Source organism: Limulus polyphemus, unplaced genomic scaffold (genome assembly GCF_000517525.1).
Source record: "Limulus polyphemus unplaced genomic scaffold, Limulus_polyphemus-2.1.2 Scaffold1452, whole genome shotgun sequence".
NCBI lineage: Eukaryota > Metazoa > Arthropoda > Merostomata > Xiphosura > Limulidae > Limulus > Limulus polyphemus.
Genome location: NW_013667062.1, coordinates 2,412 through 24,932, shown reverse-complemented (window position 1 = coordinate 24,932; position 22,521 = coordinate 2,412). Strand labels below are relative to the sequence as shown.

General features: G+C 29.0%; 1 protein-coding gene across 3 annotated transcripts in view; it reads right to left on the bottom strand.

Moving 5' to 3' along the window:
* The window catches only part of LOC106463645 (structural maintenance of chromosomes protein 4-like), a 110,155-nt gene extending 87,994 nt beyond the window's left edge, over positions 1-22,161 (bottom strand). Inside the window, exons 1-7 of one of the 3 annotated variants that reach the window (XM_013923696.2) lie at positions 22,060-22,161; positions 20,644-20,748; positions 19,827-19,969; positions 18,560-18,751; positions 11,549-11,725; positions 8,384-8,548; positions 7,803-7,930 (exon numbers count right to left, since the gene is read on the bottom strand). In XM_013923696.2, coding sequence (XP_013779150.1) covers positions 7,803-7,930; positions 8,384-8,548; positions 11,549-11,725; positions 18,560-18,751; positions 19,827-19,969; positions 20,644-20,734 — 896 coding nt within the window. In that variant the 5' untranslated portion in view covers positions 20,735-20,748; positions 22,060-22,161. The remainder of the gene's footprint in view (positions 1-7,802; positions 7,931-8,383; positions 8,549-11,548; positions 11,726-18,559; positions 18,752-19,826; positions 19,970-20,643; positions 20,749-22,059) is intronic. The other 2 variants (XM_022391189.1, XM_022391190.1) reach the window with 2 other exon arrangements.
* Positions 22,162-22,521: the final 360 nt, after the last annotated feature.

The window sequence follows — 22,521 nt, the reverse complement described above, 5'->3', positions numbered from 1 at the left end:
TGGTGTTAAACAACACATGCCTTTCTCTTATATTGATATGACATTTTTTGTCTTAATTTTAAAAACATGGTATCTTGTAAAAATAGGTAGTTATAACAAATCAAAAGGATAATGTGTTTGAGTATTTAAAACTGCACAATGATCTGTGTGTGCTGTGCCCATGCTTACCATGGGGATCAAACTCCAAATATTAGTGTTATAAGCTTCCAAGATTACTACTGAGCCACCAAAGGGCTAGTATTTGATATTACTTACTTAGTATATTTTATACCAGCTGGCCACCAAGGGACTAGTGTCTAATGTTCCTTACTGAGCATACTTTTTACCACTGGGCCCCCAAAGGGTGGGTAGTGTTTCATATTCATTATTTAGCATACATTATACCATTGAGCCATTGGAGGGATTAGTGTCTTATACTCTTTACTTAGCATATTCTGTAATTTTTTCTGAAAGTATAGATTTAGCAAGAATCTTCACTGTCCATTTATGTATGTGAGTAAGAATTTTACAGTTGCATATAATAACTCTCAGAAGGTGTAGGAGGTCAGTCAGAAGATAAAGTTAGAAGGGTGCGAGAAGACTTTGAGAAGAAACTTAATACACTTCAGAGTGAGTTGAAGAAGATGCAAGCAGCAAAGAAAGAACATGCCAACCTAATGAAGAATCAAGCTCAATATGAACGGCAGTTGAAACAGTTGCGGCAAGAAGTTGCAGACATGAAAAAGGCCAAGGTTAGTGTTATATTATGTCGTTTATTATGCCGAAGTTGGTGTAATGTAAAGGTACTTTTATTAACGTTAGAAAGGGTAATGAAACTTCACCATGTGAATACTAAAACTTCAATTATCCATTTTCATTTGGCTTAATACTGGTTCCCAGCAAAAATGGTGGATTATTACATTGGATGTACAATGTTTTTGTTCTAAAGTCACTTTACATGAAACCCTGTGTTCCATTACAGTTTATTAATTTGTTGTCAAATTCTGAAACCATTGGTATTTTGAACTAACTGTTACTTTAATGAAAGAAAAAATCAAGAACTAAACTTTACTTGAAATAATCTTTTAACAGAAGAATATAAGCTGATCTCAGGATAAGTGTAATTTGCAACATAATAGACTTTAATGAATTTGGAAGTAGCTTGTTAAAAAACAAATGCATCTTGAAAATCATCTCATTTGAAATTGTTTTCATTTCGCAGCTGTGATCTGTATGGTATTAGAGGTTATAGCTTATTTAGTTTTTTCCACTGAATGTTGGTTAGATATAAAAAATATATTCCTCCACGAGATCTACAATAATTCAACCTACAGTATTTATCTTTTTGGTACCAAAACAATTATCGAAAATATTTTTCATTATGATAATTTGATTCTACCATGACTAACCATGATAATATCCAGATGTTATTGCCAGTAGAGCTAATAGTAAACTTTGTCTTTCATTAATAGTAGTCTTATTATAGAATTTTCTTTTTTTTTTAGGTTCGTTTAGTAAACAAAATGAAAGAGGAAAGTCAGAAGCACAAGATGCAAGAACAGCGTAAAAATAAAGAGATTGCACAGTTGAAAAAAGAAAGTCGAAAACATGAGAACCAGATCCGGACCCTGGAGGCTGAGAAAAGAACTAAGGAAGCTGTGCTACGTAGGAAGCAGGAGGAAGTGTTAGTCCTGAGAAAAATGAGTAAGCCTATGTCTGATAAGGTTGCTGGAAGGATTGGACGAACAAAGCAACGTAAGTACTTGTATACTTGGACATATATGTTATCAGTACTCACTAGGACCTTATGCAATACACCTTGAATCAGTTTAACCCTAGAGTTACTACTATTGGGGTAGGGATCACTATGGACACCATCTTTTAACTATTTATGCTTGTGCATCCATGATTTTGTTGGCTATAGTTAATATTGTAATTAATCCTGCTAATTTACTGCTGGAGCTTTCATTACATTTAGCATAGACACTGATCAAACCTGACTTTTTTTTTGGGGGGGGGTCTATGATAAAAAAAAAAAAAGACTTCCCCTGTAGTGAATGGTGTAAAAACAAGTCTGTAATTTGAAGGTTGGTAATTTTTTCAGGATAACTGCATTGATAAGCATGAAGTTTTGTTGCATTTTTGTTTTGAACGATATATGTAATATATAATTCAGTTTGTTTTGAAAGAGTAAGGCTGTAATAGATTAATACATGACATAGATAAATTTCTGTAGTATTGTAATAGTTTAATACATGATATAGATAATTTTCTGTAGTATTGTAATAGTTTAATACATGATATAGATAATTGTCTGTAGTATTGTAATAGTTTAATACATGATATAGATAATTGTCTATAGCACTGTAATAGTTTAATACATGATATAGATAATTGTCTGTACTATTGTAATAGTTTAATATACATGATATAGATAATTGTCTGTACTATTGTAATAGTTTAATGTACATGATATAGATAATTGTCTGTTGTATTGTAATAGTTTAATACATGATATAGATAATTGTCTGTACTATTGTAATAGTTTAATATACATGATATAGATAATTGTCTGTACTATTGTAATAGTTTAATGTACATGATATAGATAATTGTCTGTTGTATTGTAATAGTTTAATACATGATATAGATAACTGATGTAATTTTTTATGTTTATTCTAGCACCCACTGCCAGAAGAAGTCTTCCTTTTTCACCCAAAATAGCCAAACAGAAGTGGCAACGTTTAGAGAAGGGGGTAAAGTGGGGCTTTAAATTAGCTTATAGTTTCATAACATACATTTTTAGCATCTGTATATTATGAAGGCTGCTTCAAGTAGAATATGAATATGTGTTGTTCTGTAGTCTTATGACATTGTGACCATTGCTGTTTTGCTGTGAGTAAAAGGGGTTAAAGGTCTTAAATTTCACAAATATATTTATAAAATCTTTTTGTTAGTCTAATCAATTAGTGGAAATTTTTATCAGGTTTCAAAACCATTTTAACTCGTTGATTTTAGTATTTTTTTACTCACATTAGAAAAATGTGAAAATACTTCTTAAGAACCACTGCTGGAGATTTTCATTAGTTTAAATGAAAGTTAATATTTAATGAAACAAGTGAAACATTTTTGCAGCTAAAAGTTATGTATAGGTATTTTAAATAAAAATATATTTTTTAGAATACAAATTTATTTATAAGTGTAAGGCTTGTTTTGTTACAATGAAGTGTATTCTTGATTGTTATGCATATTACTGCATTCAGGTTTTAAATGTTGGTGAGTGAAAGTGTTTGGTTGTTTTATATATGGGAGGAGATTACTATGATTATGCTTGAAAAAAAAGTTATTAGTTTTATAAGGAATAAAATCTGGAAAATAATTTGAAAATATCAAACTACTATGCAGCAGTGGTTCTCAACCTTTTCACCAGGAGAAACTGGCATAATTAAATATGGAAAATTTTTAAAGGCTTATCAACCTATGACAAGCAGCAACCGAGTACAAAGGTCGTAACTAGATAAGATAATAGTTTGCTTTACTTCTTTATTTACTGTTCTATGTTTTAAGAAAAATAACTTTAAGAACTAATTTCAAAATAGCAATAATTTATGTACATATATATAATGTATAATAATTGAAATGTGACTGTATTTTACAAAATACTAGTCTATTAAAACACAGCCAGGACAAGTTATTTTGTACAGACCAAAGGCCACCTTTATGTTATTTGATACGATAACATGAGTGCAGGTGAGCCGCATCATTGTAACTTCTGTATTGTTAGCTTGGCATGAGTGAAAGGTCAATATAAAAAAAATAATAAATATATATAAATGTATAATCTTATGAGATTTAAACTATTTTGTCTAAATATTTATGTTTTTGTGTTATAATATGTGTTCCAAATGAAAGATGCAGAATTTATGTTTATTTACTAATTTTTATTGTGGTTGCGAGGTTGTTCAAATCTACCGAACCTGTACAGAGATTAATTACTGAAAATAACAGATAAAATACAGTTTTTTCTTAAGAAATGTTTGATAAGTATTTAGACATTATAAAGATTTTGCATGTGAAATTCAAAATTTTATGATGCATAAAAGTATTTTTAATGTTAAGATGAAAATTACTTTGCACGATAGATAGGCAAGATGTGAAAAGAAAAAAAAGCATGAGAGAAACAACTGCTTTAAAAGACTTAATAAAAAAATTAGATATTTTGTGTGTGAAAACATTGTAATGTTTACTGATAAACTGCCAAATCTTGTTAATATTCACTTACTAATTTCAAAGTTATAGCATGAAAACTATAACAAGCACATAATGGTTACAAGGTTGGTCCTAAGGACAGAGCCCGGGTTGAAAGAGTTAATTGGTAGGGATTGCAAACCCATAAAAGAAAGGGAGATAATAAGGGGAAATTTGGGGTGTACATTGGCTGTTGGTTCAAAATTGTTGTTTAGAAAATTGCATGTAATCTTCATTAGAAAATCAATCAGATAGCCACAATCAGACATTTAACTTGTGTTTATGTACAAGGGTAATTTCTCTGTGTAAAATAAAATAATTAGAACAAAGATTAAAATTTCTGTTCAACAATGATATAACCAGATTACGTTTGAAAAAGTTAGGGATAAAACTATTGAAATTGGTGTAGAGGTTAGTAAAAGTTATTTTATGATAAACAGAGGTAGAAAAGTGTTTACCTTTTTTGGTACATCTAGGAAAGGTAAAGAATAATTTTCCTCAAGTTTGGATGTAAACTTGACATTGAGGTGTTGAGAATTAAGGTAAGAAAAAAACTTGGAAACGTGGCTTGATTGTCGAAACAGCAAGAAAGTGTCATCAATTTGTAAAGGATGGGTTTGAATTCACATGGGCAGTTTTCTAACCACTTGCATTCATAATATCATAGAAAACTATTGGCTATCATCGGACCAGCGGAGATCACATGACATCATTAAAGAGGAAATGGTTTAACTCTGTTGAGAGGACAAGAAGTTTACGGGTGAAACCAAGATACAGTGTCAGTGTGAAATAGAAGGTCCACAATTAAATCTAAAGTTTCATCAGGGGCATATTCGTTTATAGAGATTCAATATCAAAACTGACCATAACATACTGATCAGCAGAGGGAAATTTAGAGATTTCAGAAGCAAACATAAGAGTTGGTAATCTTAAATTTGTTCAAGGTGAGAGAATTAAGGACAGAAACAATACATTTTTACAAGTTGTAATTGCAAGAGCCTACAGCTGCAAGAATAGGACAGAGAGGTTATTCAGTTTTGTGTACTTTAAGTAGATCATATAGAATACCGGGTTTGGTGCCACATGGGACAATTTGTTGAAAAGTCATTTCAGAGATAATATTTTGACTTTTGAGGGTCTTGAGGAAATGTAAGATCTTATCTTCTCTCTTAAAGGTTAGGGATAACAAGTCTATCTAGTTTTTTAAATTTTCAAGGGTCACTGAGCTGGTTTATTTTATCAATATACTTAGCTTTTTTCATAATGACAAAACCATTGCCTTTGTCTGGCTTAGTAACAATAATGTCTGTTTTTAGACAGAATTTTAAGGGCTTGTAGTTCAGCATCGTTATATGGAGAGGTTAGACAATAGGAATTATATCTGTAGCATGTAGAAAAAGCAATTTTTTTTAGTTCATTTTTTATAAACTCTTGCACTGTATCGTTGTTCGATTTAGTTAACACTGGAAAAGAAGCAAGGGTTCTGTAAGCTTTTTTCAAAACTGTACACTGTTTTGTAATTTATATATATATAAACATTGTTTCATCCATCCATTTACCACTTTTCTTAACTCTTTCAGCATGGGCTAAATCCCTGGGACTGACCTCAAACATTTTGTGCTTGTCATAGTTTTCATGCTACAACTTACAAATTAGTAAGCATTTGTTAAGGAAATTTGGCAATTATCAGTTAACATTACAATGCTTTCATATGCAAAATATCAAATTTTTATATTAAGTCTTAAGGTTTGTAAAGCAATGTTTTTCTCATCCCTTTTCTTTTCTTTTCAAATGTTGCCTATCTAACATGCAAAGTAATTTTCCTTTTAAGATTAAAAATATTTTAAGCATCAGAAAATTTTCAAATTTCACATGCGAAATCTTTATAATGTTCAGATAGTCATCAAATGCTTCTTAAGAAAAAACTTTATATTTTTATCTGTTATTTTCAGTAATGAATCTCTGTACAAGTTTGGTAGATTTTACAGATCTTGTAATCACCATAAAAAATTAGGAAATAAATATAAATTATGCATCTTTCATTCTGGAATGAACACAAATTTATAACACGAAAACATAAATGTTTAGATTAAATAGCTTAAATCTCATAACATTTACATTTATATATATTTATTATATTGACCTTTCACCCGCCTGGCTAACAATACAGAACTTACAATGACGAGGCACACGTGCACTCATGTTATCGTATCCGATAACATAAAACTGACCTTTGGTCTGTAAAAAGTAACTTGTCTTGGCTGTGTTTTAGTAGACTAGTATTTTGTAAAATAGTCACATTTCAATTATTATACATTATATAGGCATAAAGGTTATTGCTATTTTGAAAAAAGTTCTTAAAGTTATTTTTCCTAAAACATAGAACAGTAAATTAAGAAGTAAAGCAAACTATTATCTCTTCTAGTTTTGACCTTTGTACTTGGTTGCTGTTTGACATATGTTGCTAAGACTTTAAAAATTTTGCACATGGAGGATATGAAACAAAATGATTTTTTGTTTTATATATACATTTGAACAACTAAAAAATCATAAATTACTACATCAATACCATAGAATTCCACTATAATATATCAAGCTTAGTAACTAAGATGTATTTTAGTCTAAAAAATATGAAATTTCGAGCAGACTAAAGACACACCCTACCTCCTCGAAATATTGGTTCAAAAGAAAGAAATGGCATCCAAGCCCGATAAAATGGCTGAGAAAGCCACTAAAGGGACTTTCTGAGCTTCCTATTGGTTATTCATGTCATATATAGAAATAAGTGTTTATAAGGGAGTGTTTCCAAAAATGGAAAGAGGTGGGCAGGGTGCCCCTGTGTTTGATTTATTACATGAGTAATATCTTAACAAATAGAAAAGATAAGATGTTCTTATTTTATATTCTGGCTAGTCAATATCGGTTATTTGAGTCTCTAAATCGCATGAAACTACAGACTTAGTATTTTGACTTCACAAACGTCTAATTCAAACAAGTGCTGAATTCAACATACTAAGTGACACACAACTATGTTATTTTAATATTTACTTTTAAATTAAGAAATTGAGTAATGTATAGTACTAAAATTTGAATTATAATCTACAGTTTGATACCAAAGGTATTGACATAAATTCATGAAATAGTAGTTCAATAAAATTTTGAATGCGAGTCAACAAACAAGATGACATGGCCTTTCACCCATGACCTGTCTCGAAAGGGTTAATAACTAAGTAAACTAATGATTATGTTATTATATTATAATTTTAGTACTAATCATCTTTGTAACAATTTTCAGATTTCGCTGAAGATGGAATAAGTTATTCCAAAATGTTCGAACCTTGTAAGTAAAATGTTTTATGTTTTATCAACTGTCTTCATCTTTATTATGAACTTTAGTTTCCCCATCATGAATCCATTGCTATTATAATTTTTATTTTACAAGTGGTTGTGTGACACAAGTTTTTGTCCATATGTAGATTAAATGACATATTTCCATCATCTTTTCTGTAGTGTGCATTTAATATACATACTAACATATATACACACACACACACCTTTATATACCACAAACTCACTTGTATCTTTGAAAGAGGACATTCTTTTTAGAAGTAATTTCATTTTCTAGTTTCAGATAGTCAACAGCTTCATTTTTGGCTCCCTCAAGTTCATCCTTCTCTTTTTCAACAGCTTTAACACGATTCAACTAAATAGACAATAATAAAATATCCAGTTTTTCATTTCTCAGATTTATATGTTTTCCAATAAAAACTTTTTTTAAGCAGTTCAATACGCAAAAGCTGTTAATATAAAACCTTATAGAAATCTGCTATATAATATGATGAGTGTAAAAATGGAAAAACCTGTATATAAAACATTAACTGTACAAATAGAAAGATCTGTACATAAGATGTTCAATGTATAAATGGATAAATCTGCTATACAAGATGTTGAGTGTACAAGCATGAAAATAAAGGCATTAGTACCTATTTACAAAAATAACTGAAGTCTTTCAATCTACAAAAACGTTACGTAGTGTATTTATTTCCTGTAGTACTATTGTTTTTTCTTTATTATAACCAGTATTAATAGAAGAATGAATAAATAATTAGCATCGCAATGAGAAATTAAAAACTAAACTATTACACTTCCTTATTACCTTTTCTGCTCTTTGTTCATTTAGTTCTTCCACACGCTGTGATAAGATTTCTATGGGCTTTTTGAAACGGCTGCATCCAATAATATCTTCTAAGAATTCCAACATACCAGTATCATGCTCAGTCTGACCTTTTGGTTTCATCATTGCAATTTGTTCAACTTCTCCCTGGTTAAACAATATACCAGTAAACATCTAACCTATAACAACCCTTTAAAATACCATGGGAAATAATTAAATGAATACAGATTAAAAATTAGCACAGTTACAACCAAATAGCTGCATCAAAAAGACTTTTTACGCCTCTTAAAAAACATGTAATTAAATTTTTAATGTAGAACATTTCAGAATAGGTCTAAATATTCTTAAAATTCTAAAAATTACTTCCTGAGCAAAGTTACAAATAAAAATCTGGTAAACATTCATGAAAATGACGAAATATTCAAACAGACATTTCCCATTTTTACCATTCTGAATTTTTAATATAACTAAGATCAAAAAAGTACAAAACAGATAACTTTTTTAATATCTTTTTGTAGCTTTTCACTGTATACAACACCTTTATATTATTTACTTGGACATAAGCTTTACATCTAGATCTAACAGTAAAGATTTCTTCTGTATGAAACAATGACCATAGAAATGATTCTTAAAATATCTTGCAGAAAGAAATTTGTGTGTGAAACTTCAAAAAATGTGCCTGTTCTTTCAGCCAATAAAAGTCAATAACTGATTCAAAATTCAACATTATAAAAACTCAAAATTCAAACCTAGGAAGTTAGAAAGTTCTTATTGTAAGAGTGGAATACATTTTCTACTAAAAACTCAAATTAATGTTTGACTCCAACCAGCCAGAAATATAGCATCATCTGCACTTTAAAATTACATTTTAAAACCACTTCAAACTTTTATAAATGCTTAGATTTTTTGTTTCTACAAAGGTTTACCCCAAACTCTAACTATAAAGGTAACATCAAAAGTTTTCAGTAGACAAACATCTATACATTCCACACAATTCAGTTTCGCAAGTAAACTTTAAATTTATTTTTCCAGTCACTGAAAAAAAATATTTAAAACATTATTTCAACATTTTAAAAGTGACACCATCAGCTGAAAATAACACAAGTAACATTAAAGAAATATTTGGATCTTGCAGACTGTGTCTATGAATGATCAAATTATACAAAGAAACATACATGAAATTTCTATTGTACCAAGACAGAATCACTGCTTAAAGAGCTTCAATCTATATATGTATTCAAAAGTGTAATTGATAGCTATTCCATAGCTGTTATTTTAAATAACTGTGTTGCCCAGTGTTTTTGGTAGACAATATTAACCTTTTTCATTCAGGCTTACACTGTTACATTCAATATTAAGTAAATTCTTTCCATACGACGAGATCAAAGTGCATGTCAAAAAATCTCAAACTACATTTTTCTGTGTCACATTATGCATACAAGCTCCAAATTCTTCACTTCAGAATACCATAGCTTCTAAAATAAGTTGTGGCAATCTCCACGTAAGCACATACACAACTACAAAACTTGAACCTCCAAACTTCTTTATTTGCCAAGATATCAATACATTTGTTACACTCATCACAAAAGCCCCTCCTCTCTTTCTCATTGACTTTCCAGATTATTTGCTAATCAACTTTGCAAGACTGATAGACATATATTTATAACAAATAGAAATAGATTCTCCTCTTTATAAGACTCATTGTACCTATTTGATTTTGGTGTCCATAGAATAACAGTTTACCATAGTTTCTTTGTATTCTAGCTCCAAGTGTCTAAAGACATTTTAACCTACTTCTAACGTATTTAGAAATTTGGATAAACAACAGTAGTTTTGATACTTTCTACTGACTGATATTTTTTGGTTCTAAAATGCATATCTGAAATCTTTGTGGGAAACCCAAATTTTTAAGACTCAACAAAGCTTTTGGAAGAGCATTTCCAATTTTTAACTAAGTGCAAATGAGCTTGATTTAATACATGGTAGGTAGGAGTGCACTGATATATTAATATGCTTTCAGCTTTGCACCAATATGAGAAAAAAATTACATTTGTCAGTTATCAGCAATTTTTTTGTTGTAGCTGATAATGTAAACAGATAGAATGTTGGGAAGTTCACAGTTTGAATTTCATATAACAGCCCAAATAGTCATTATCACACAACTCACACTATGGCCATGTACCATTCTACAAAGGCTATCAGTTTTAATTTTGTCAAGTATACCAAACACTGATCTTCATAATACTAAACTTGATGCAACAGTACAGTAATGTGTTTTTGCCAGTTTCTTAAAATTACAAGCATCTGAATGTTAATTTAAAGCAAGTCTTCAATAACAAGATGATTTCTAAGCCTTTGGTTACCAGGTCCTTATATTTCAAGGACTTAATATAACACTCATATTTCGTTCCAAAAATAAAACTAGTATATGAAATTGGTCAAAATTTGACAGGAATTTTCCTAAATGTATGTAGTTTCAGAAAAATATTTAACTTAGATTTTTTTCTACTATTTTTACTAAAAATTCATTACTTATTGTACATATTTGTACTCAGACTCTGAATAGTTGAAGTAAAAGGTGATTTTCATGCTAAGTATAAAAACACTTTTTTTATCATACATTTTTCAAATTTTACTTGCATAACCTCTAGAACTTCCTATATGAACATAAAAAGTTTTTTAAGGTAAATGTTTATATTTTATTTTTCATTTTCTCTACCATATCACTAACTGTAGCTATTTATCATCAACATACAGTACAATGAAATGTTTAAAATTAAGAAATAGAAATATGTTCATACTTTTTAACTCTTCATCAAATAAATCATAAAGTACCTTGAAATAATAGAACAGGAAAAATAAATCGTCTTGACAAATTGTGTTCTAAAGTAACTGAACCAGCTTGTGTGGACTTTGACAAAAAAAAGAGAGAATTATTTAAGGCTTTGGATACTACTGCGATAACCAACAGTGTAACAAACATTTGTATATAAATTTGACTTTAACATATTATTTTAAAACAAGTAGACTATGTGCTGTTTGTTTATTGTTGAAATTTATTGCCAACAAGTCACGGACACCTACTGTAAAGAATCCTGCCCATAGATACATAAAACCTGACACACATTATCTTTTACATTCACTCACCTGTAAAATCAAAAACCTGTTGTGGTCTAGATCAATTCCATGAGATCTAAGCAATAAAGCAATTTGTTTGAAAGGAACCCGTCTTTCATTGATGGCATACCAAGATGAGTTGTCTTTGTAGGCAGTACGAGAAACAACAAACTGAGAGTTGGGTACAATTTCAAATCCATCTTCAGGCTTAGTGGAAAAAAACAAAACATTCTGATTAGATAATTCATTATATTATTAAGAAGTAATTTTCTTAAGCAACAACACAAGAAATATTATCTTATTTTTAGCTGATCTAGTTCCATTTAATACCCTATGAAAAAAACTGTCATTTCTTTGTACAACACTTCACAACTAACATAAATAATCACCATATCAGGTGCTTGAAAATATACATGAAGGATATTGTAGAACTATCCTGAAAAATTACAAATATCAGTAGCTGCAAGCCCACAAGATGTTGCAATATTATCCTAGATTTTTAAAATGACATCAATGACTGATGAAAAAGTTTCAAAAAGCCAAAATGTAAGAATAGTTTGACTGTTTATCAAAGTTTTGTATAAAACTATTCAAAAGTTATCTGAAGTTATAAGAATTGAATGTCAAATGGAAAAATATAATCATCTCTTAAAAAAACAAAGATGAATTATTCACTAATACAAAGATGCATACAAGTGGGATCCTTTTCTGTCACTGATGATGCCCTACAATACATATCAAGCAGAAAATATCTTGAAGAAATGTTGGCTTCATCAATAACCTGCAGTGACTGCCCTACATACAAAAATCAGTCAATCCAAAATACTTATATGGGGTGATGGATTACCATCTATTTTCCTAGGAAAACATGGTACAATTCTAAAGTAATATTTCTGCTAGAAGGGATAAAAATATATATATTCAAGTAAACAAGCAATCCATGCATGGTTTAAAATAATATTTATATGACAGAAAAGTAGAAGATTGTTTGTTTGTTGAATTTTTAGTAAAGCTACCTAAAGGTTACCTACTCTAGTTGTCCCTAATTTTGAAGCAACAGACTATAGAAAAAAGATTTTCTAATCAACATCAAACCACTGCAAACTCTTATACAAGACAAAATAGTAGGATATGATAATCACCCTTATAATGCACCCATGGACACAAAGTGTGGAGTTGTGTTATTTTTGGCAGTACCAGGCCACAACCAATGGAACCTGAAATCCACTATCTGGCTTATTAACCAGTGGGACATGTTAGGCCCAAAAAGTAGACAAATAAAGGAATGAAGTATAACAAAAACATCATTGTGAACAAAAAGAAATAAATAAAATGAAAATATAAAAGATATAATTAAAGCTTTTTACAAAAAATAATATGTGTAACATTATTTGTATCTTACTGAAAAAAATTAAATGTTCCTCTAATAACATGTATATCTGTAATAAGTGTAATCACATTTGGAAACCAAAGATATAAAGAAAAATTCATATAAATAATCTATCATACCCTTTAATAGTTGTTTTGGAAATCAAAAGATATGACAGATTATAAATATCTTAGACTTTCAATGTGATGATAGTATATGAATTTGGTAATGTATAGAAAAACATGAGAATATACGTGTAATGTATTCTTTTCACTTCAAACATTACTTATACAAGATACATGGATTTTAATTTTTTTAAGTATAAAAAAAGAACAAAATCACAAAAATAGGTTCACTTTTTACATTTCAAGTAACACATTGAATCTGTCTAGAATACAAATATTTTTACCCTTTGCCAATGTTCAAGAGATAACATGGAACCAGAGGCCATGTTAATGCAAATATTTTGCATCCTGGATGCAAAATAAATAAACTGGACTAAAAAAAACATCATTCTGCATTCAAAAACACATTAAAATGAGAAAGGGATGCAATAAAAAGAAAGGCATATATTAACCCTATACAAACTAAGATTTGATTCTTTCAATGGAAAAGCCCAACATGGAACATTTCAACTATAGATGTCAGATCAAAATCTTCACTACTATAGGCCTAATAACTTCATTTCCGACATGTGGTCTTAGTGCTTTTTAAAATGCGTAATACCTGAGGATATTTTTCAATGTTAAACTGCTGAAGTTTTCCTTTTCATTTATTTCACTCTTAACTTTGTTTTTTTCTTTGCCATTAAATATGATTAAAATTAAAATTCAAGATGATACAATGTTCCTTATTTTGTAATTTAGTTTTAAGAATTTTACTTTTTCATGAATGCAAAACAAGTTGTAAGACTGACACCATACAAATCTCAGCATTTACTTTTATTGAAACCTGAATTCAAATTAAAAAATAAATCCAAGTATTAAGAAATGAAATATATACTAATAAAAACAACTTCTACAACTTTCATAAATTACACTTAATAACATTTTATTTTAAATCATTAACAAAAATAATATTTTTCAAAATCAGTAAAAAAAACTAATATAATTTTTATGAAAACAATAACTCTACAAGTTACAAATCAAATCAGTTTTAAATTTTAATTAGCATTAGCCATTTCTTGTGAACCATGTATTTGAAGCCCTCCGAGTCGAATTGCAACAAAATTAATGAAAATCACACATATATGTATTAACTTTGTGTTTTCTAAAAACTTGAAAGTAAATGAATCACTGGTGTAAGCTACCAAAGAATATGAAACAATGCATAAGTCCTGACTGATATGTGGTTCAGGATGACCTCACTTTAACATTTATCAGATTTAAGTCAAAAGGTCATTGAGTTACATATAGTCATGTTTTCTTAATTAAGCTTCATTTTCAGCAAAATGTCAAGACTACATTTCAATTATACAAACAAATGGTAGTTAAGTGTTTGAAAACAGCCTCTGAAAGTTGGGATGCACATTTTTTGGCACATACATTTTGGAATGAGTAGACAAAAAAGCTAGCATGATCAGTATGGTACTTTATACAAAACATATGATACTTTTGTCAACAGAAAGAAAACTGTAAGAAACACATTCTTAAAACCAAGGTTTAAAAATGTACAGAAATCAGTACAACGACATATCCTGAACATTAAGGTAAGATAATTGGGAATAAATACCTTGTAATGAGAATGCCTACAGTGTCGTCCCTTTTTGTTTGAAACTTTTACAAGTGGAACACTATTAGCATCATCACCATAAAGAGTATTATTTTCACATTCTAATGAAAAAAAAAAATGCCACAGTACTAGAAATACAAATTCTAACCTTACTATACCTTAACCCTCTCACTATGGGCAGATGGAAGTGGATGTCAAAACTTTTTAGAGTTATGTTCAAAATTTAATTAAATTACTTTATTCAGTCCTTCATTTTAATAAAATACAAGGACAACTATAAATTGCTCTCCCTAAATTACAAGAGCAAATTGCTCTCCTCAGAAGAAAAATTATTTTTTTATTGTACAATAAATAGTTTCTACTTCTTCCTCCAACCATCTAAATTTGTTTCTAACTGAACTACCAACTTCTTCAGCTCTCATGTCATTTGATAACATTTTTTAACTACATTCATTCAGTCTTTAAATTGAACTTACATCCAAAAATTTTCAATGAAGTTTTTGGCCAAAAAATCCATGAAGTAAACATATCATTTTCTAAGATCAGGAAAATGCATTAATTAGATTCAAATTAGTAGTTATACATAAAATATCAAACAATAGAGAAGATGTCATTGTTTAGTTGGGTTCAAATATTGAAGTTCTTGTTTATAAAAACTTGACTTTGAGCATGTTTTATTTTTGAGTAAGTTATTCAAATGGTAAAATAGGCAGTAAATGATTACCCTTCCCTTCCAACTTTCTCCTGGATTATTGTGAATCTCTCGAAAGACCATGGGTGACATTAAAAACTCAAAAATCTGCTGATTGGACAAAAAATCCTATCCCTCAATACTAGAATCTACCCAAAGATTTAATACCTGTCAGTAACATTATAGTAGTTCCAACACTGATTAATAATATAACAATGGAATATACCTAGAGTTTTGTGACCCATCACTAAAACTCTAGGTATATTCCAATGTTATATTATTAATCAGTGTTGGAACTACCATAATGTCGTGACACATCACTGACATTACAGTAGTTCAAATATTGATTATTAATATACTACTGGAATATACCCAGTCTTAAGATATTATGGTAGTTCCAACACTGACTAGTAGTTCAGTTTTTGAATTTACCCAATTTTAACATCAATCAGTGACATTCGGTAATTCCAACATTAGTAGTTGAATATCGGAATTTACCCACAGTTTTAACCATATAGCTACAGGTAGAAGTCAAAGTGCATGTTATCACATTTGTACACTTGCATTCATAATTTTATTGAACTACTATTTTACGAATGTATGGCAGTAACTTTGGCATCAAATTATTGATTACAATTGAAATATTAGTATTATAAATTAGTTAATTTAAAAGTAAATATTAAAACAAAATTCCTAAATATAAATTTTCATGTGTCACGTGGTATGTTGAATGCAGCCTTGGTTCCAATTACAAAGTCTATAATTTCTTACAAAATAGAAACTCAAAATACCAATATTGACAAGCTAAAATAGAAAATAAGAACTCCTCATCTTTTCTACTTACTGAGATATTACTATATTTAGCAAATCAAACACAGTGGCCTAGCCCACCTCTTCCATTTTTGAAAATATTTGTTTACGTACACACAGCTTTGTTCATGTGTCTATAACCAATCACAAGCTCATAATTCCCCCCCCCCCCAACAAGGTTTCTTGGTCTTCACAAGGTGTCTATTCTCCAGAAATAGTCTTTTTGTTTTGAAGCTTGAAGAGAAGGGGTAAGATGAAATAGTGAATGAAAAATTATATTTTTTTAGACCCAAATACAGCTTTGTTAGTAAGCCTGATAAATTAGTGGAATTCTGTAGTATTGGTATAGTAATTTATTTTCAAAATTCATATATAAAACTTGAAAAATTATTTGTTTTACATCTTCCACATGCAAGATTCAACAACAATCATAATTAGTAGAAATCACTGTTTTCTATATTTCTTTACTTACCGTTTTACATTTTAAGAAAAATAACTGAAATTTAATAATTTATTGTAATAATATATATATATATATGTGTGATGCATTATAACCAAAACGTGATTGCATTTAAAAACAATCTGGTCCATTAGAATCTTAAAATCAAAATTACTTTGCATGTTGGACCAATGGGTGATATTATGGTAGTTCTAACACTGACTAGTAGTTAAATATTGGTAAATAGCCAGTTTTAAGACTTAACTCTATCTTCATTTGGTAAATAGTACATTACATTAGTTTAACTGTTAATTTTAAGATATTTGTTTAGCAAGGTTTACTATGTAGTTACTTATGAAATACAAAAGATATTACTTAGCCAGATAAGTGCTAGCTGTTACAGCTACTACAACAACTTACAGCACTTGACTCTTCTGATGAAATGAAATATTCATTATTAATTGTTTTCTTTTAATTGTGATGACTATGATTTAAATATTCTTTCAACAATTATTTTTAAACATCCCAAAGTTTTCACAATAATAAGGAACTTAGTAGACACCTCTTGATAGAGCTGGATACTGGCAAAGTTTTTATATTGCAATATACTGCGAAATAGAAGGCTGTATCACAATATATTGTGAGCAAGAATCTTAGCTAATTTTTGTATTATTCATTCCACTTCATTTTTTATAAACAAAGAATTCTGGGTGGCATAATTTGCAAAATGCATGTGTGGGGGAATCCAACAAGACAAGAATTGAGAAAATACAAACCCCCTGTGTGACATCATTTTCAAAAGGTATTGAGAAAAATATGACAAATTAACATAAAGATGTGCCAAAAAATCACAGATACACAGTCTTAAACTATCAGGATAAACAATTATATATCCTTACCTTTTGCACATGAAAGTTATTTACATTTGTCCTATCTCACATTCTCAGAACAGACTTAAATATGGCAATGTGAGATAGGAATATCCAATTAGCCATTTTGAAGTCTTACTGATATACCGTGAGTGGTGCTCATTTATAATGTCAACAAAGACTAGAATTTCCACTGTTTCTTTGTAAGAATGAATGATTTTTTGTCTAAATCCTCAACTAGGGCTGTTACATACACATTATTATATAATTATTGCATTCTAATTCAAATAAATGTTTTTTAAGTATCAACACTAGGATTAATAATTTATTTTTTTTTTATATACACTAATTTTTATTAACAGAAAGTAGTCTAGATATAAAGTTATAATTTTGTGACAAGAAAACATTTGGCAAAACGTTTTTAGTTTTAATTTATCTAATAACTACATTTCACTTCTGAACAAACTAAGAAGTGAAAATTATCACAACACTTCTCAAAGGACACACACACAATGAAGTCTGCACCAAGGTAACCTTACATTCTATATAGATATTTTCTCCAGGCAACAAGAATTCAAAAGTAAAAAAATAAACAAATAACCTTTTAACTACAACTGATTTTCAACACTTCGATGATATAGAAACAGTTAAAAATACCAAAATATTATTATTTATTTATTATATTAAATTTTATGCAAGAATTTTTAGAAAATACTCAAATATTTTATATCAAAAGAATTAACCACAAGAGCAAAATCTAACAAGTTAAAATAAGTTTTGTTCACGGGTATAAGTAGAGATGGGAAACCCAAGGTAGTCCAGAAAAAAGTTTCTTGTACTAATTCTTTTTCACTTTTTTAAAGTAATTTGGCATTTTTTTCATATGTTTTTTGCTTAGAGCTCAGATCTTTATCCGAGTGACCCATTTTTATAAGCAATATTAACTTTATACAATATATGATAAATAAATCAAAGCAGGTGCTCATTATGCCTAAACTTTGTCTAAGCTAATAGTCAGCCAATCAGACTTCACACCAGTAATTACATTAACAGGTACTTTTTATTTATTTGTAAAATTTTCATTCTTTATAATTTTCTACTTTTTATTACTGACCTTAAACCATTTACATACCTTGTCAATTATCTCTTGAAAATGAACTTTGACACAACAACTGTCAATGTTAGAATGATTCTCACTATTATGAATGAGAACACTGATCTTCTTGGATCTTATCCGTTGAGCACGGTATCCAAATACAAAAAGCATTGAGTCTATAACATTGGACTTTCCACTTCCATTTGGACCAACAATTGATGTGAAACTCTGTCACAGTTTAAAGAAAGAAACAATCACTCTTTGAAAAGAAATGAATACACTCAGAATAAATAAATTTAAAAGATTCAAAACGTTACTTTATAGCAGTCATCCTAATGTTTTTTAAAAAGTTCATTTCAAGTTTTACCAAAAGTGGAAGTATTTGTTCCTGTATGTTGCTCACTGTGTTTTTCTCAGTTTTTTTATGTTTCACAATGGTTTACAGAATATGTAGCTTCCTCTCATTCTGTGCCCTGATAAGGATCTTGAAGAGACCATCAAAACAGGAAGAGAAAACAGTGATCAACAACCATTAACAAGTGCTTCCATGTTTATCATAACTTGTAATATTTAATGAAACCAGAATAGGTTAAATTTTCTAACAAAATAAATATTTATATTAATTTAGGTTTATTTAACAGTTTCTTATAGATTTTTCTCTATTTCAATAAAACTGTGTACTCATTTTTTTACTAAATTTTAAATATATTTGATTTCTGCTTAAACATCACAGTAACTCTGTACAAATGGCACTGATTTTTAAATTTTATTCTCATGTACCAAAAGATATTAAGGGTTGAAAAGTTCCACCTGTTCCCAAAATGAAAATTATATAAAAAATATTGTGTCCAAAAAATAATAACATTTTCTAATGTAAAATATTAGTGAAGATTTACAAAGCAGTAATGCATAAACATCAGTAGGAATAATTACTGCCTACACCCAAAATTTCTTTGCATATTTAAATAAGAAATCCTATACATTACATAAGGTAAAATATGGACACAAAATTATTTGGTCTTTCAAACTGTCCTTACACACCCACCTTTGACAAAAGCCAAAATAAACAAAACATTGTATATTATAATTAACTTCTGATAAAAGCAAGTTACCTACATAAATGAGAACTAAATATTAACTCAATAATTAATACTGGTAATTTAATAAACCTGTCTAAATAGAAGTATGCAATGTCATCAAATAAAAATATATAATGATTAGAATGCATTATTTCTCCAGCTGTGTACCCTTGATATTAATGACACTTTATTTACAGTAGATTACAAAAATAAAAACTGTTTACTTTGTGAAATGGTCCTAATACTTGTTTCCCTGCATATGATTTAAAGTTGAAATTTTCAATATGGGTAATTATTAATCTTGGTCCTGTAGAATCAAAGGTACAAGCAGGTGGTGGTGGTGGAGCAATATATATGTCTCCAATCCCTTTAAAGTGAAAAACAAAATGAGTGTATTAAAAAACAGATAACAAACATCAATATATATACACACATATAGCATTTATTGCAATTATAAATGTGCACTGCAACATTAAATATCTAATTAGCTTTGAGATGGAGCTACTTACTCAGTAAAAATTTCACTGTGGTAATAAAATGTGTAAAAAAATGTAGTCACGGTTTTACTATATATAATATTTTAAATAATCTTTGATAAACTATATGTTGTGTATCAGACAAAAACAAAATATGAGTGCCAGAAGCTGATTGGCTCCTCTATTAACTCTAGCATTCATGGTCTGTTTTTCTAATCAATGATTTAAACACAATTTAAAACATACTGTCTTTTGATTTAGCAATAAAACCCAAATATATTATACTGGCAGCAATAGGTTCAAAAGATATCAGCTCAGCTGGGTCATTAATAAATTTCATATCACCTAGCAATTTTTTCTGTGACTTTAGATAAGTATAAAACTAGTACCATTTTTTAATCTGAAAATCTATACAGCTTTCCATTAAATCAAGCTGAAAAGATCTAACATACCTTAAAATTGTAGTCCTTAGTTAAGCTTAATAATAATTTTGATTTCCAATGTGACCAGTTTTAATTTCACAGCACACACTTTTACGTTTTGTTACTGTTGTTTAAACACTTACTGACACCTCCTTCCTCCTCTTCATCTTCTTCAGTGTCATTATCTACATCCATATGTTCCGATTCTTCTAGATTCTTTTGTTTTCTGGTCATTTCTTCAGTTTTATCTAATTATATATATATTTTATTTTATTTTTTTATTTAAAAGGTTTCTTACATTACCTTACCATATGTAAACAAAGTTGCACCATGTATGGACATATTAGTAAACATGTTCATAATATGAGCTAACTGTACCTACAATATATAACATGAAAAAAAAGGAAGTTTATTATTCATATCACAAAAAATATTGTAAGCTGTAAAAAAATTTAGAAACTGACAGTTATCTCTCCTTCACAAGTTTCAGTGAGTCTAGAAACAGCCTAGTACAACTTCATTTTATTTTTAGTAAAAAAAAAATTCAAAATAATAACAGATTATATTAATAGCCTATTTTCCCCTCATATAAGATCATTTTGCAAGCTCTCTAAATTGCTGTTTTTGAAATATATTTTTCATCTTTACAGGAATGTAATTAAATGGGTAAAATGGAAAACACTGGGAAGAGTATTGTAAGAGTAGTAGAATAATTATTTTTGAAAAATTTCAGCCCTTCAAACTTTGTAGTTTAGTTTTAGAACACTTACTCATTTTTTTTTTGTATTTTTTCCACTTTATTGCTTTCATCACCAATGACAAGAAAAAATTACTACCAAAAGTAACATGCTATATAATACAGAGACTTTAACGTTTAAGCATTTAATTACTAATAATAATACTATGTAGATAAATTTCAAATTTCATATTTTGTAGTTCCTAATTCCTATCAAGCCCCAATAAATAATGAATGGAATCGTTCTTAATTTTTTATTTTTTTTCAATATTAACATCAAACTATACAAATTACACTACTGTGATATCTTCTTTTACTTTTAAGTTCTTGGTCATAATAAGTGTTTGAACATTTTCTAACATCCTAACTTAGACCAATTAACTTATTAAGAATGTAATACTAATACGCGTCAAAACATTTAATATAACTTAATTATTATACACTACACATATTTGACTAAGAGTCGCCAAATTATCCAACAGTAGAGTCTAAGTGTCTTTCAAAGAAGTAGTTAATTACTAATTAGTTTACAATTTTTACATTAGTCGCTATGAATATAAGTATAATGGGGGTAGACATAAGGACATAAACTATACATAACGTACTCGACAAAGTTAAATTTTAAAATTTAAGTTTAACTTTTTGAGTTGGTTATGTGTAGTTTTAATTTAAATTAAAATGGATCTGCAGCCTACTTCAGACTCAGTACTTGGTCATACGTCATTGTTACATGACATAGTGAAGGTAAAGTCTAGTTATCAAACTACTAATTACAGTATCTTACAAATACAGTAAATATTTAAGCTAAAACAAATTAACTCACTAACTGTAACACGTAAGTTCAGAAACAATTGTTCCTTCGCTCTTCTTACGTCAATCCTCAGCAGTCAACATTCCCGCTTATACAACGCCTAATGACAGTCCACTAAGTGCGCTCCCTCTACAAATAAAATAAATAAATAATACTTTTAATATTTTATCTTTTGAATTATATGTATAACTCAATAAGTACGCTCATTTGTTAAGTACTAAACTGCTTCAATGTTTAATGCGTTCAATTTGACCAATAAAACAGGAATTTAAACCATAATGAATGATTTTAATTATATCTCAATCCCATGACAATTATTCAGGCACTGTATAGAATCAAAGACTTTGCGAGATTAGCGGGAAGTTAGTGCATTAAATGTTTGTATTAAATGTCATACATTTTTTACAGAGTAGACAAATAATAGATTATTAAAGTCAAATCAGCACAAAATGAACATATCCATTTGCGTAAAAG